This window comes from Apiospora aurea (assembly GCF_038362705.1).
Source record: "Apiospora aurea strain CBS 24483 chromosome Unknown utg000004l_segment0_segment0, whole genome shotgun sequence".
Classification (NCBI taxonomy): Eukaryota; Fungi; Ascomycota; class Sordariomycetes; order Amphisphaeriales; family Apiosporaceae; genus Apiospora; species Apiospora aurea.
The window spans coordinates 4,944,921-4,956,666 of NW_027117391.1; the positions used below are offsets into that span (position 1 = coordinate 4,944,921).

The 11,746-nt window shown below is 56.6% G+C and overlaps 5 protein-coding genes across 5 annotated transcripts; 2 read left to right on the top strand and 3 right to left on the bottom strand.

Annotated features, from left to right (window-relative positions):
- Positions 1–543: 543 nt before the first annotated feature.
- PG986_006290 (peptidase S41 family protein) lies at positions 544–1,492 on the bottom strand (the record flags this gene model as incomplete). Its single annotated transcript, XM_066842512.1, has 2 exons — positions 544–1,043; positions 1,078–1,492. 2 exons carry the CDS (start codon positions 1,490–1,492, stop codon positions 544–546), a joined length of 915 nt encoding a protein of 304 aa, XP_066702374.1.
- Positions 1,493–2,090: 598 nt separating this feature from the next.
- PG986_006291 (alpha-ketoglutarate-dependent sulfonate dioxygenase) lies at positions 2,091–3,417 on the bottom strand (the record flags this gene model as incomplete). The annotated part of the gene is made up of 3 exons (XM_066842513.1): positions 2,091–2,259; positions 2,364–2,905; positions 2,974–3,417. 3 exons carry the CDS (start codon positions 3,415–3,417, stop codon positions 2,091–2,093), a joined length of 1,155 nt encoding a protein of 384 aa, XP_066702375.1.
- A 1,138-nt stretch (positions 3,418–4,555) lies between these two features.
- On the top strand, positions 4,556–6,126 carry PG986_006292 (uncharacterized protein; the record flags this gene model as incomplete). The annotated part of the gene is made up of 2 exons (XM_066842514.1): positions 4,556–4,923; positions 4,998–6,126. The coding sequence occupies 2 exons, from the start codon at positions 4,556–4,558 to the stop codon at positions 6,124–6,126; spliced, it is 1,497 nt and encodes a 498-aa protein (XP_066702376.1).
- Positions 6,127–6,868: 742 nt separating this feature from the next.
- On the top strand, positions 6,869–8,497 carry PG986_006293 (uncharacterized protein; the record flags this gene model as incomplete). Its single annotated transcript, XM_066842515.1, has 1 exon — positions 6,869–8,497. The coding sequence occupies one exon, from the start codon at positions 6,869–6,871 to the stop codon at positions 8,495–8,497; it is 1,629 nt and encodes a 542-aa protein (XP_066702377.1).
- A 265-nt stretch (positions 8,498–8,762) lies between these two features.
- PG986_006294 (uncharacterized protein) lies at positions 8,763–10,024 on the bottom strand (the record flags this gene model as incomplete). Its single annotated transcript, XM_066842516.1, has 2 exons — positions 8,763–9,916; positions 9,991–10,024. 2 exons carry the CDS (start codon positions 10,022–10,024, stop codon positions 8,763–8,765), a joined length of 1,188 nt encoding a protein of 395 aa, XP_066702378.1.
- Positions 10,025–11,746: the final 1,722 nt, after the last annotated feature.

Here is an 11,746-nt window from a genome sequence, read left to right on the forward strand (position 1 = left end):
CAGTACTTGGCATTTTCTCTTGGGAGCCACTACGAACACTCTTTTGACTTTTTGTTTTGTTTGATGTATTTTGATTTTTACAACTATGATACCCGTCTGTAAATCGTTGACTTGGATCCAGTCGCGCCAGTACTGTCCTTGTGCCTGATTATTACGGTGTTGCATAGCAAGGACGATGCTCAAGTACTTTAATGAAAGGAGTAATCATGTAAAGAGTTCGAGATGAGTCATTTTTGTTGTCGACAGCTCAACCCACTCTACCCATCACGGCGAATATTAGGGGTGTTGCTCTTCAGTAATCCTCAGATCTGACGAGATAACATGGCTATCCAAGCACAGAAAGGGAATCTAAATCTATTCATTATCGTATGTCTATCTAGGAGTATTGTCGTCGCTTTCAAACCAAGCAAATCTATCATCTATCATAATAGTACAGTAAATAAGCATCCAAAACAGGTAAAATTTCAACTTAACCACAAACACAGAAATACCTAACGTTGACTCAAATCAAGAGCCAGCTCAGCAGAAACGAAGAAAAGACTCTCACAACGACCAGGTTATGGCCAGAACGAGCATCGCCGCCACCAGACCGCCGTAGGCATACGCGTAGTTGTCGAACATGTAGAAGAGGCGGCCGTCGGCGGCCTGATAGGCGAACTGCAGCGGCGTGGCGTCGTCGCCTTGCTGGTACGCGTTGCGGAAGTTGACGCCGCCGGACCGCAGCAGGAGCGGGAAGGCGGTGCTGTTGATCGGCCGGCTCGCCTGCCACTTGGCCGTCAGATCTTTGGAGAGCAGGCTCGGCTTCTCGTGCAGCCGGGTGTCGGCTTGGGTCACGAAATCGTACACGGCCTCGACGGGGTACACCTGGGACCCGCGCACGCCGCCCATGATCTGCATTGGGCCCGTGCCCGGCCGGCCGCCAAAGGCGACGGTGCGCACACCCCCGACGTTGGTCATGAGGTTCACGAAGGCCGTGCAGGTCGAGGCGCACATGCCGTCGCCGATGATGAGAATGACTTCGGGCGCGAAGGAATATATAGGGGCTGGCTATAGAGCACAACTGAAAGCTGAGATGACCGTCATTGGCCGAGTTGAACAGGCTGGTGAGGGCCATGTCGAAATCGTACTGGCTCTGGTACGTCGTCTTGGCTATCGTGTCCAGCCCGCCCAGAATGTCGGTAGTGGGGGACAGGTAACTCTTCGGGGGCGCTTTCAGTGCTTCGAGGGTGGACTGGAACTGCACGTACTTGCGCAGTTCCGTCAAGAACCGGCCCGTCAGCTGCGACTTGAACGAGAGGGCCGTCAAGCAGTCGTGCACCAGCTGGTCCTCCACCAGGCGACCCTTCCCCTCGACAGCGTGGGACTGTATGAACTGGCTCAGAGTGGTGCAAGCATCGCCGCTTTGCTGCTGGGCCCGCGGCTCTATCACCAGTGGGGTCGACGCTGCCCCTGCTACTTGCAGCGCCGAGACGAGGGCAATGAGGTTCCGCATCTTGTTGGTTCAGGATTCGACTGGTGAGAATGGTGATTGTGAGTGGTTGGGTTTCACCTCTGTTCTGTGTCGGATCCTCGACTCTATATACCCATACTCACTGTTGACACAAGACAGAGAAACGAAGACCTTGTGCTACATGATCGAGAGCGGTCCCGAGCTGCGCCACGTATACAATCCCTTTTTCAGCCCCATCCTTTGCTTCGAGCCAATAAGCCAACCGAAAAGCCAAAAGCCGACACGGTGCTGCCCCTTTACTATCTTCGGCTGTGGCTGTCCGAAGGAACCTCTGAGCGAGCTCCTAAGCCACGAGCACGTGAGGCGATGCGCCCCATGTGAATCTAGAACGAGCTGAAATACGAACGCAAAGAGGAAAGCTTTTTTTTTTACAGTGGTACAGTTGTTTGGTGATATTGGCAGAACACTGCCTCGAATAGTCGTTTGTGTGCAATTATCAGCTTAGCCATATGTCTGGTAATATGCATGTGATAGTCCGTGTCCTATCTCCCAGTGCCGTTATAATATTCAACACGTTCTGAGCCCTCTCAAGTATGTCCTAGTATCAATCTGGTTCAAATCCAACACTACCTCATACATCCTACTCCGGTCCGTCCTCTAGAAGCTCGCCTTCATCGAGCAACCCCAGGGCTTGACGCCTTGTGGGGGCATTCGGCTCAAAGTAGGGCTTCTCGGCCAACGCCGTGACGCGTGTGCCATGCCTCGGGTACTTGCCTCCGTAATCCCAGCTCGCGTTGTGGATTGTGATTCTTTGATTTCTAGTGTCAGCGCCCGCAGTCATGTAGGAAACCGCCAATGCGGGGAGGGTAGGGAAACGAAGACTAAGTAAAAAGGTAGGTAGGTAAGAACAAACCGGTTGTCCCACAAGGCGCTGGTGCCCGGGGCCCACTTGAACCGCAGCTGGATGTCGACGTTCTTCTCGTAGACGTCGTACAAGTAGTTGAGGATGGCGTCGCTCTCGCCGCGGTCGAGCCCGACGATGCGGTCCGTCATGGCCCGGTTGACGAACAGCGACTTCCAGCCCGTGGCCGGGTGGACGCGGACGAGCGGGTGGACGCGCTCGACCCAGCGGGGCCCGGCCTCGGGGCGGTCCCGGTCGAGGTAGGGGTGCGCGGAGCGGTAGACGGCCGACTTGCCGTCGATCATCTGGCGGAAGCCGGGCGACAGCTTCTCGTACGCCGAGTACCCGCTCGCCCACAGCGTGTCGCCCCCGACCGGCGGCACCGCGTCGTTGTGCAGGTGCGTGATCCCCGCCGGCTGCAGCTCGTGCACCAGGTCCGTGTGCCACCGCGAGGCGCCCCCGGGGTTCCGGAAGTCGGCTTTGCGCTCCGTCGCCATCAGGTCCGGCCAGATGACGGACACGCCCAGTTCGCCGGGCACCTGGGGTACTTGGGGCTGTTTGGTGTAGACCATGTCAGCAAGAAACATACTGAAATGGCTCAGTCCGGCACAAGGCTACTCACGTGAACCTCGGGGACACCATAATACTTGCCCAGCTCAAGTTGCTGGTGAGGCGAGATGTCTTGGTTGCGGAAGAAGACGACGCTCCTCTCGGCGATGAGCAATGCGAGTTCGTCCTTCTGCTTATCGGTCAGGTCCTTGAGCTGCAGGCCCTCAACTTCGGTGCCGATGTGCGTCGTTAAGTCCGTGACCTTAGTGGCGGCGGACAGCAGGGCACTCTTGGACTTGTCGGCACGGGCACCGGCGTCCTTGTGCTCCCATGGCTCGCTGCGGATCTTGAGGACGTCCTGCAGGTAGAGCGGCCTCGAGGGCCGATAGGGGTAGCCGTTGGACAGATCCACGCCTCCCTTCTTGAACCGCGCCAGAGTCGTCTCGGGGAGACCCAGGGTATCCTTGATCGGCGGCGCGACATCCACGATATGGTCTGCAATAGGGGCAGGGGCCATTTTGACTGATGACTAGCGAAACGCTTCAACTAAACCGGGAATTATGAGAATACCAAGACTGAGAGTGAAGCTATAATCAAGGTCTAAGTTTGTATATAGGGCCTGACAACCGCCATCATACCCCCGGGAACGTATAGTACTAATATAAGCAAGGACGCATCGCCAGTCTGCTGGGCTCATTTGTAATCAGCAACGCCAATGAGGAGATCTCTATTCTCCTTGGCCCCATACTCCAATCAATCGGATCTGGAGAAGTTGTGTCCCTAGAGCGCTTAATCTCTCCGCACCAGGAATTGGTAAGTCCCCCCCTCATTTCAGCATCACGATGTGCCACGCATGCTGCATGCCGATAAGGAAACCTCCAATGCAAATGACAATAAGTCTTCGCTTATTGGTCTGAAACTAGATTCGTGATATGCAACTTGGATGGTGCGAACTCAATTGTTACCTCTGGGATCGTCGGTGACATGTTCAGGTTGGCCGGGTTGTAATGGCGTGATTGGGGTTACTATTGGTGTCATTACCACCATCTCCGCACGCCATGCACAACCAAGGAAACGCGATGACGGGTTCCGAGGCATACCACCCCGATGTTATAGCAGTGCTGTGAGGCTTCAAGCCCGGTTTGTTGAGGTTCTAGACTTGCTTGCTGAGAAATACACGCGGCGCTGACTGCACGGTTGGCCTAAAAGGGGGTTATTTTCTACGGGGCTATCCAACCTCCCGCATTCCGGGCAAACGAATGCCTTATCTCCGTCAATGCAGCATATTCAGTTCGCAGTACGCAGAAAGCGCCTCCTAATGCAGTCCGCTGTAGTAAACGAACCCTCAGTGCCAAACGCTATGCTGTATGCGAGTCATGCGGCTGCTGGGTCGCTTGGCCAACAGCGGTAACATAACTCTACGCCGTATGGCGTCATGGACCCTTGTGAGTTACAAGACTGCAGCGGCACTTGGATCTGCAAGATACGAGACTTCGTCCCTAGCAGTCGGGTATACACGGACCATGAGTGGAAAAGGTAAAGATATAGGTCCTATGAGGGACCGTATTCTTGGGCATTGGCTATGCCCTTGCCACTGGCCAACTCGAGCTCGATTGCTATTCTAGTGGCCTGTCTACGCGACCCAGTTAGCAATCATGGCCTCAAAAGATGAACCCGTCGTTCTGTCGGACACCAAGCCGCCCGTTGCGTCCACAGAGTCGACTCACGGGAGCGATGCCAACTCAGATTCGGTCCCAGCATCCAAGGAAGTGAAGGGGACATGGCGTTCCTATGTGTGGGACACCTTCGACAAGTCCCCTGAAGAGCGCCACTTCTTGGCCAAGCTCGATGCTGTCATTCTCACCCTCGCCTCCCTAGGCTACTTCATCAAGCATCTCGACCAGGTGAACATCAGCAGCGCCTTCGTCAGCGGCATGAAGGAAGACATGGACCTGTACGGGAACCAGTTGAACTATATGACGCTGTGCTGGACCGCGGGATACGTGATCGGCGAGATACCAAGGTGAGCCGAGGCCCCCTATTTCAGCCAGCAAACAATGAGTTGGAGATCCTAACATTTATACCCTTCCCTACCAGTAACATGCTCCTGACCCGCGTCCGGCCTTCGATCTGGATCCCGGCCTGCGAGGTCACCTGGTCCGTCCTGACCATCCTGCTGACGCAGTGCTCCAACGCGACGCAGATCTACGTGCTGCGCTTCTTCATCGGCCTGGCCGAGTCGGGCTTCTACCCGGGCATGCAGTACGTGATCGGGTCCTGGTACCGCAAGGACGAGCTGGCGAAGCGGTCCTGCATCTTCCACGCCTGCGGCTCCGTCGGCTCCATGTTCTCGGGCTACCTGATGGCGGCCGTGTACCGGCTCGACGGCCACCACGGCCACCACGGCTGGCAGTGGCTTTTTATTATCAACACGGTCATCTCGCTGCCCATCGCCGCGGTCGGCTTCTTCCTGATGCCCGACGTCCCCGACGTGACGCGCGCGTCCTGGCTGACCGACGCCGAGAAGGAGCTGGCCCGGACGCGCATGCGGCACGAGGGCCGCGTCGGCCGCGGCCGCGGCGGCTCGTACAACCGGGCTACGTTCAAGAAGATCTTCACGTCGTGGCGCATTTATGCTCTGACCCTGCTCTACATCTTCTTCAACAACGGGATCGGCTACGGCGGCCAGCCCGCCTTCCAGCTCTGGCTCAAGTCCGAGGGCTACGGCGTCGCCGCCGTGAACTCGCTCCCGACCGTCGCGTCCGCGGTCGCGGTCGTCTTCACGCTGATCTACGCCTGGTCGTCGGACTCGGTGTTCCGGGGCGCGCGCTGGCCGCCCATCGTGTTCGCGGACACTGCACTCATCGTGCTGAACGCGAGCCTCGCGGCCTGGGATATCCCGCACGGCTGGAAGTGGGCGTGCTACGTGCTGGGCCTGATGGGCGCGGGCGTCTCCGGGCTGACGTTCGCGTGGGCCCACGAGATTTGTAGCGACAGCAACGAGGAGCGCGCGTTCGTGGTCGCGTCGATGAACGAGACGGCGTATGTGGTCCAGGCGTGGCTGCCGCTCATTATTTGGCAGCAGGTCGAGGCGCCGCGGTACCGGAAGGGGTTCATCACGACGGTGTTCCTCAACGCGGGCGAGATTGGCATGGCGCTTCTTATTCGGTTCCTTCATCATCGTGAGATTGCGCAGGAAGCGCGGGGTGTTTCGGTAGATGCTTAGACTAGTTATTAGATGTTTCTCAACTAGCAGTTCTATGCAAAGCTCCGATCGTCACAGAAATCGAACTATGGGAAATTTTAGTTATTCTCACAGTCGAACGCTTGCTACAAAGACCATTCCATGTCCATCTGCCTTCAAAAGCTGTATCTCCTAGATCGGCATGCTTAGTATGTAATAGAATGTTCAGCTCCTGTTCTACCTACGGCTTCAATATGATGATTTATGTCACCGTTAATCCGTCATAAAGGTATCCAGGTTCGCAGGTTTCAAAAGCCCGGCCGTCCCAGATAAGGAGTTGGCCCGGGGGTCTCGGGAGAGCACGCCATCAGGAGTGCATATTGGTTCATAGCTTGAGTTCGTGCGGCACGCGGGGGTTGGGGCTCGGGCGCTCATCCGGCCGTCCCAGGCTTATCAAGCAAGATAGGAAAGGTTTACGAAAGCATACAGAGATGCGAACATGGGCGATGGCGAATGCTGATGCAATGTCCCGCGGATGTGAAGGGCGGGAGTCGCTTTCGTTTCCTAGGTAAAACGAAGCTGCCGTCTGATCTTTGGGTTTCGCTATGCGCGCCAAATAACCCGAATACCGCGCTCCTGTGTATTTTACTGCACCCGAGCGCCCCATTACAGTACTATTAACTCTTTAGAGTTCGCTACTTGTTTCTCGGATTTGTTGTGCTCAAGTCTGGTTGTGTAAATTCTGCCCCCTATTTGGATCATCACGTTGTGTCTCTTTGTCACCATGGGTTCCACTACTCAGGAAACCCAGCTTCTCCGGGACGTCAAAGCCGTAGCCGTTGTAGGCGCGGGAATATCGGGGGTTGCCTCGGCCGCGCACCTGCTCCGGTACGGGTTTGAAGTCACCGTGTTCGAACGGTCGAGCATAGCCGGCGGTGTCTGGCACTACGATCCTCGGACGGCCAATGAGCCCCCTTATCCCAACGAGCGCCCACCGGCTCCCCATAACCCTGACTCAAGCAAAGCGCTAAGGGGAGAGAATGCCCCCAAGAAAACTAGCTTCGATGAGGCTTCCATCGTCCACGCTCCGCCGGGCCCTTGCTATGTCGGTCTGCGCAATAATGTGCCTACCTCACTCATGAGGAGTACACTCCTGGACTGGCCAGAGGGGAGCGAAGACTTCGTCAGCCAAGACCACTTGGAGAAGTACGTACAGAGGCTGGCGGAGAAGACCGGAGCCCAAGAAAAGACTCTGTACGACACCAGCGTGGAGTCGGTCTACAAAGGCCCAGGGGGGTCGCCACAGTGGACCGTCCACACCCGCACGCTTGTCCAGCTCGTCCCAGGCGAGAGCGACTTCGAGTTCGTGGACCGCACATGGGCGTTTGACGCGGTCATGGTTGCCAGCGGCCACTACAACGAGCCCCGCGTGCCGGACATCCCCGGCCTGCTGGACTTGAAACGGCGCTTCCCGGACAGGGTGATGCACTCGAAGAGGTACCGCACCCCGGAGATCTTCCGAGACAAAACTATCTTCATCCTCGGCGCCGGCGTGTCGTCTTTGGACATTGCCCGCGAGAGCGAGGGAGTAGTCAAGCACATTTACCAGAGCTCGCGCGGTGGCAAGTTCGATCTTCCTCCATCATTGCTACCATCCAGCACGCAAAGAGTCGCGGGCATACAACGGTTCGTCGAACTCGAAGAGAAAACACCAGCCAGCACTTCATTGTCGGAGCACTCGCCCATCCCGTTCGAAATAGTCCTAGACGACGGCACGCGCCTCCGCGACATCGACCACGTCGTGCTGGGCACCGGCTACATCTCCTCGTACCCCTTCCTGGGCCCGCAGCTACAGGCCCCGGGCGTTCCCCTCGAGCAAGCGGACGGCGGGGTCGTCATCACGGCCGACGGCTGTGTCACGCACAACCTGCACAAGGACGTCTTCTACATGGCGGACCCGACACTCGCGTTCGTCGGCGTGCCGTACCACATCTCGACCTTCTCGCTCTTCGACTTCCAGGCCGAGGTCGTGGCGCGCGTCTTCGCGGGCCGGGCCGCATTGCCGGTCGAAGCGGCGATGCGACGGGAGTATGAGGAGCGCCGGGTCAAGATGATGGGCGGCGGCGGCAGTAAGGAGTTTCATAGCTTGTTCGGGAGGGAGATTGGGTATATTGACGAGGTTCTCGGGTGGGTCAATCGGGACGCGGCGCTGCTGGGGTACGAGGGCATGGAGGGGGTGGATGATCGGTGGCGCGGTAGGCGGGTCGAGTTTGAGAAGAAGATGAAGGAGATTCGGAGGTGGCCGCCCGTTGCTGCGGGAGAGGATGAGGTCGACGAGGGTGGTGATACTGCTGGCTTGGATGTCAAGCCGGCGGAGGTTGTGAGGACCAGTGTTGGGTTAGCAAGCGCATAGATGTCTCCTTTATGGCCTAGGAATAATACAGTCAACGGACGGTTTCATAGGCAATCTGGTGTTAGCACATTGAGCGGTGCAAGTGTACCGGCATAGCTGAGGAATCTTGTGGAAAGTAGACGGTCACCAGAACGACCTAGAGTCATAGCGCTTCTGTTGGAATCGAAATTAATTATATACGCCAAGGTCTGTTCACTAATACGACTAACAACCAAAATTAAAGTCATCAACGTGCCGCCTCTGTTGCTGCTCACCAACTCAAAGCCTATACTAAGAAATACAGAGCCGTGCCGATCATTCCGGCAGTAATGAAGGTGTGGACTTCGTACGCCATCGATGAGCCTGCCTTGACCGGACCAGTGGGCTTCGCTCCGGCCGTCTTGTTGGTAGGAGTAGCACCCTTTGTGGAGTTCTGCTTCTGGCCACCGATGCCCTTCTGACCACCCTTGGGCGAGTTGCCCGTCGCCGGTTGAGTTGCATTCTTCGCGGGTTGCTGTCCCTTCTGGCCACCCTTGCTGGGGTTCTTGGCGCCAGAGCCGCCTCCGGTCGCGGGCTGGGTGGCGTTCTTCGCGCCGCCCTGCTGCTGGCCGCCCTTCTTCTTGCCTCGGCCCGTGGCAGGCTCCGTGGCGTTCTTGGCCGCGCCCTGCTGGGAGCCGCCCTTGCTGTTCTTGCCTTCGGAGGAGCCGGAGCCCGAAGTCTCGGCGGTGGCGACGGGCGCGGTCAGGAACCCCTTGGCCTGGGCCTCCTGGATCCCCTTGAGCCAGACGGCGGCCATCTTGGCGTAGCCGGCGTCGTTGGGGTGGCGCGAGTCGCTGAGGTCGGCCGTGGTCGGGCCCTCGGGCGCGCGCATGTCGACCAGCACGAACTTGGCCTTCTTGGCCGCCATGTCGGCCGCCAGCGTCTGGTACTGCGCGTTGACGCCCACGCGGCACTTGTCCTGGGCGGCGTCCTTGTTGGCGAGCACGGTGGCGAGCACGACGGTGGCGCCCGGGCTGCTCGTGTAGATGCCGTCGATCATGGCGGCGACCTCCTTGCCGGCGTCGGGGACCTCGCCGCCCTTGTTGCAGTTGTTGGTGCCGGCGTCGAGCAGGACGAGGTTGGGCTTGAACTTGGGCGCCGCGGTCTTGACGGACTTGGCGATCTGGGCGATGACGAAGCCCGACGTGGCCTCGACTTGGTTGTTGGCGAAGTCCTTGCCGTTCTGCTTGGAGCCCACCATCTCGGCCGTCATGCCCTGGGCTTTCAGCAGGCCCAGCAGGTCCTTGCGGTAGCTGTCGCCCGTGGTCGAGCCGACGCCGAAGGTGACCGAGGCGCCGACGGGCATGATGCGGAGGGGCACGGCATCGGCGCGCTTGTAGGTGATCCGGCTGAAGTCGAGGTAGTGAGAATCAGAGGCAGAATCAGCAGACGCAGCCAGTGCTGTAAAACGAAAACGTTTGTCAATATTGAGTAAACATACACCCACATGTTTAGTCCTGTGGAGAGAGACTTACCGTGTGCTGCAATAAGAAGAGAACCCAGCAACATGATGTTGAAAATAGTGGAAATAACCACAAAAAGAAGTATTACAAAGCAACGGATAGAGAAAGTTAAGATGCCAAGAGGATTGACAAGCAGATCCTCCAGCAAACAGCAGGCGCAGCCGAGCTATATACCAAGCCAAGAAGTGCGGACAGTGGGCTTTGGGGGGCATTGGACTCGGTCTGGTCCCCAGTCCCAGTCTCACGAGAACGCCAGACCCCTGCGCAGATCATGCAGACTAGCCCCCCTGCCGTTTCACCGGCTCTCACCTTTCTGCGCACCAGACACCCAGGAGCCCCAGCGATCTCCGACGATTTCTGTGTCAATTGATGAGCTTGGGTTATTTTGTTTTCTATATTTGCGAATGTCGTTCGTCCTGCCTTGGCATGGCATGGCATGGTGGCTTGATCGAGTGCAGCGTATAGGATGCCGAGGAGCCCGGCTAGTCGACGAGCGCTGTCGGACCTCCGACTATTTCGAGGTGCATAGTTGTCGGAAAGTGCAATTAAAGGCGCCTATAGACTGCATCGTATATACGGTTTGCCTCGAAATGGGAATATTCGGCGATGATCCTTCTTGGCATGGGGTAGAATAGCCGGATGCAAACACTTGAACAGACCTGTTTGTCGTAGACCGGGTTGCCAAACGCAAGAAAAATGGTTCGATGGCCCTTGAAACATTGTTCTAGGCGCATCTTTACATACTAAGCGAAGGCACCTTGGTTACCATATCAGTCTACGTTCTTGGCAGGTTCGCCTGCTCACCGTTATAGCCAGGAGTATAGGAGCAGTATCTATATACCAATCCCGATGCATATCCACGTTTAGATCCGACTTCCAGTACAGCTTATTAGAGACAGTGTTACACTGTCATTATAGACGACTCTCGCCGGAAATTGTCTCCCTATGCTCTAATAGACGAATCTCAGCCGCCCCTTATTCGCACGCACCTGAGTCGTAGCATGGCTGCGGCGAGAGTATGTCCACATTAGGTTGCATTCCATCGTGCTCATTGGATTGCTGTATTGAAACATTTCATCTATTCAAATTTCAACAGGCAGGTAAAAGGCCACGCTGGGGTCACTTCTGGGATGGGGGCAGCAACCGTGCAGAGCCCCGGCGCAACTCGGCCGGCGGCGTCCGAACACGAACAGGGACCGACGAACCCCAAAGTTTCACGACTCAACTGACTTCGTAATTCCCGCAAATGGAATTACTACATGACTGTTCTGTCAATGCACACGGTCCGTCAAATACACAGTAACATCGACAGCTATCAGGCCACCCGACTCACCTTGTCCGATGATCCAGGGTCCGCATAGCGTTGCCCGGCTGGAATACCAGGTAGCCAGTCAGTCCGAATTCTGGAAGAACTTGATTAGACAGCTTGAGTTGGGGGTTTTTTGATATATCATATGCTCCAGAAAAGCCCGTTGCGGCGGCTTTCGGGGTTGTGGATTCTCGGGCACTCATATAACGGTGCATGATTATGTGAAACAGCAAGAATATGCAGTGATTCGTTCCTCGTTTTGTTGCCCCGAACGGAGTGTTTCTAGTCTTGGTTGTCCTTTTTACACGTTTGTAGGCTACGTAAATAACACGGAACAGAGGTATGGTGTATAAGCTCGAAAAGAAATCATCACGCAATCTTCGGGGCTCAGTCAGTACTCTTTCCCCTCGAAGTCTCGGAATTGTATGCTCACTTTCCGTGTTACTTGTCAAGATATTT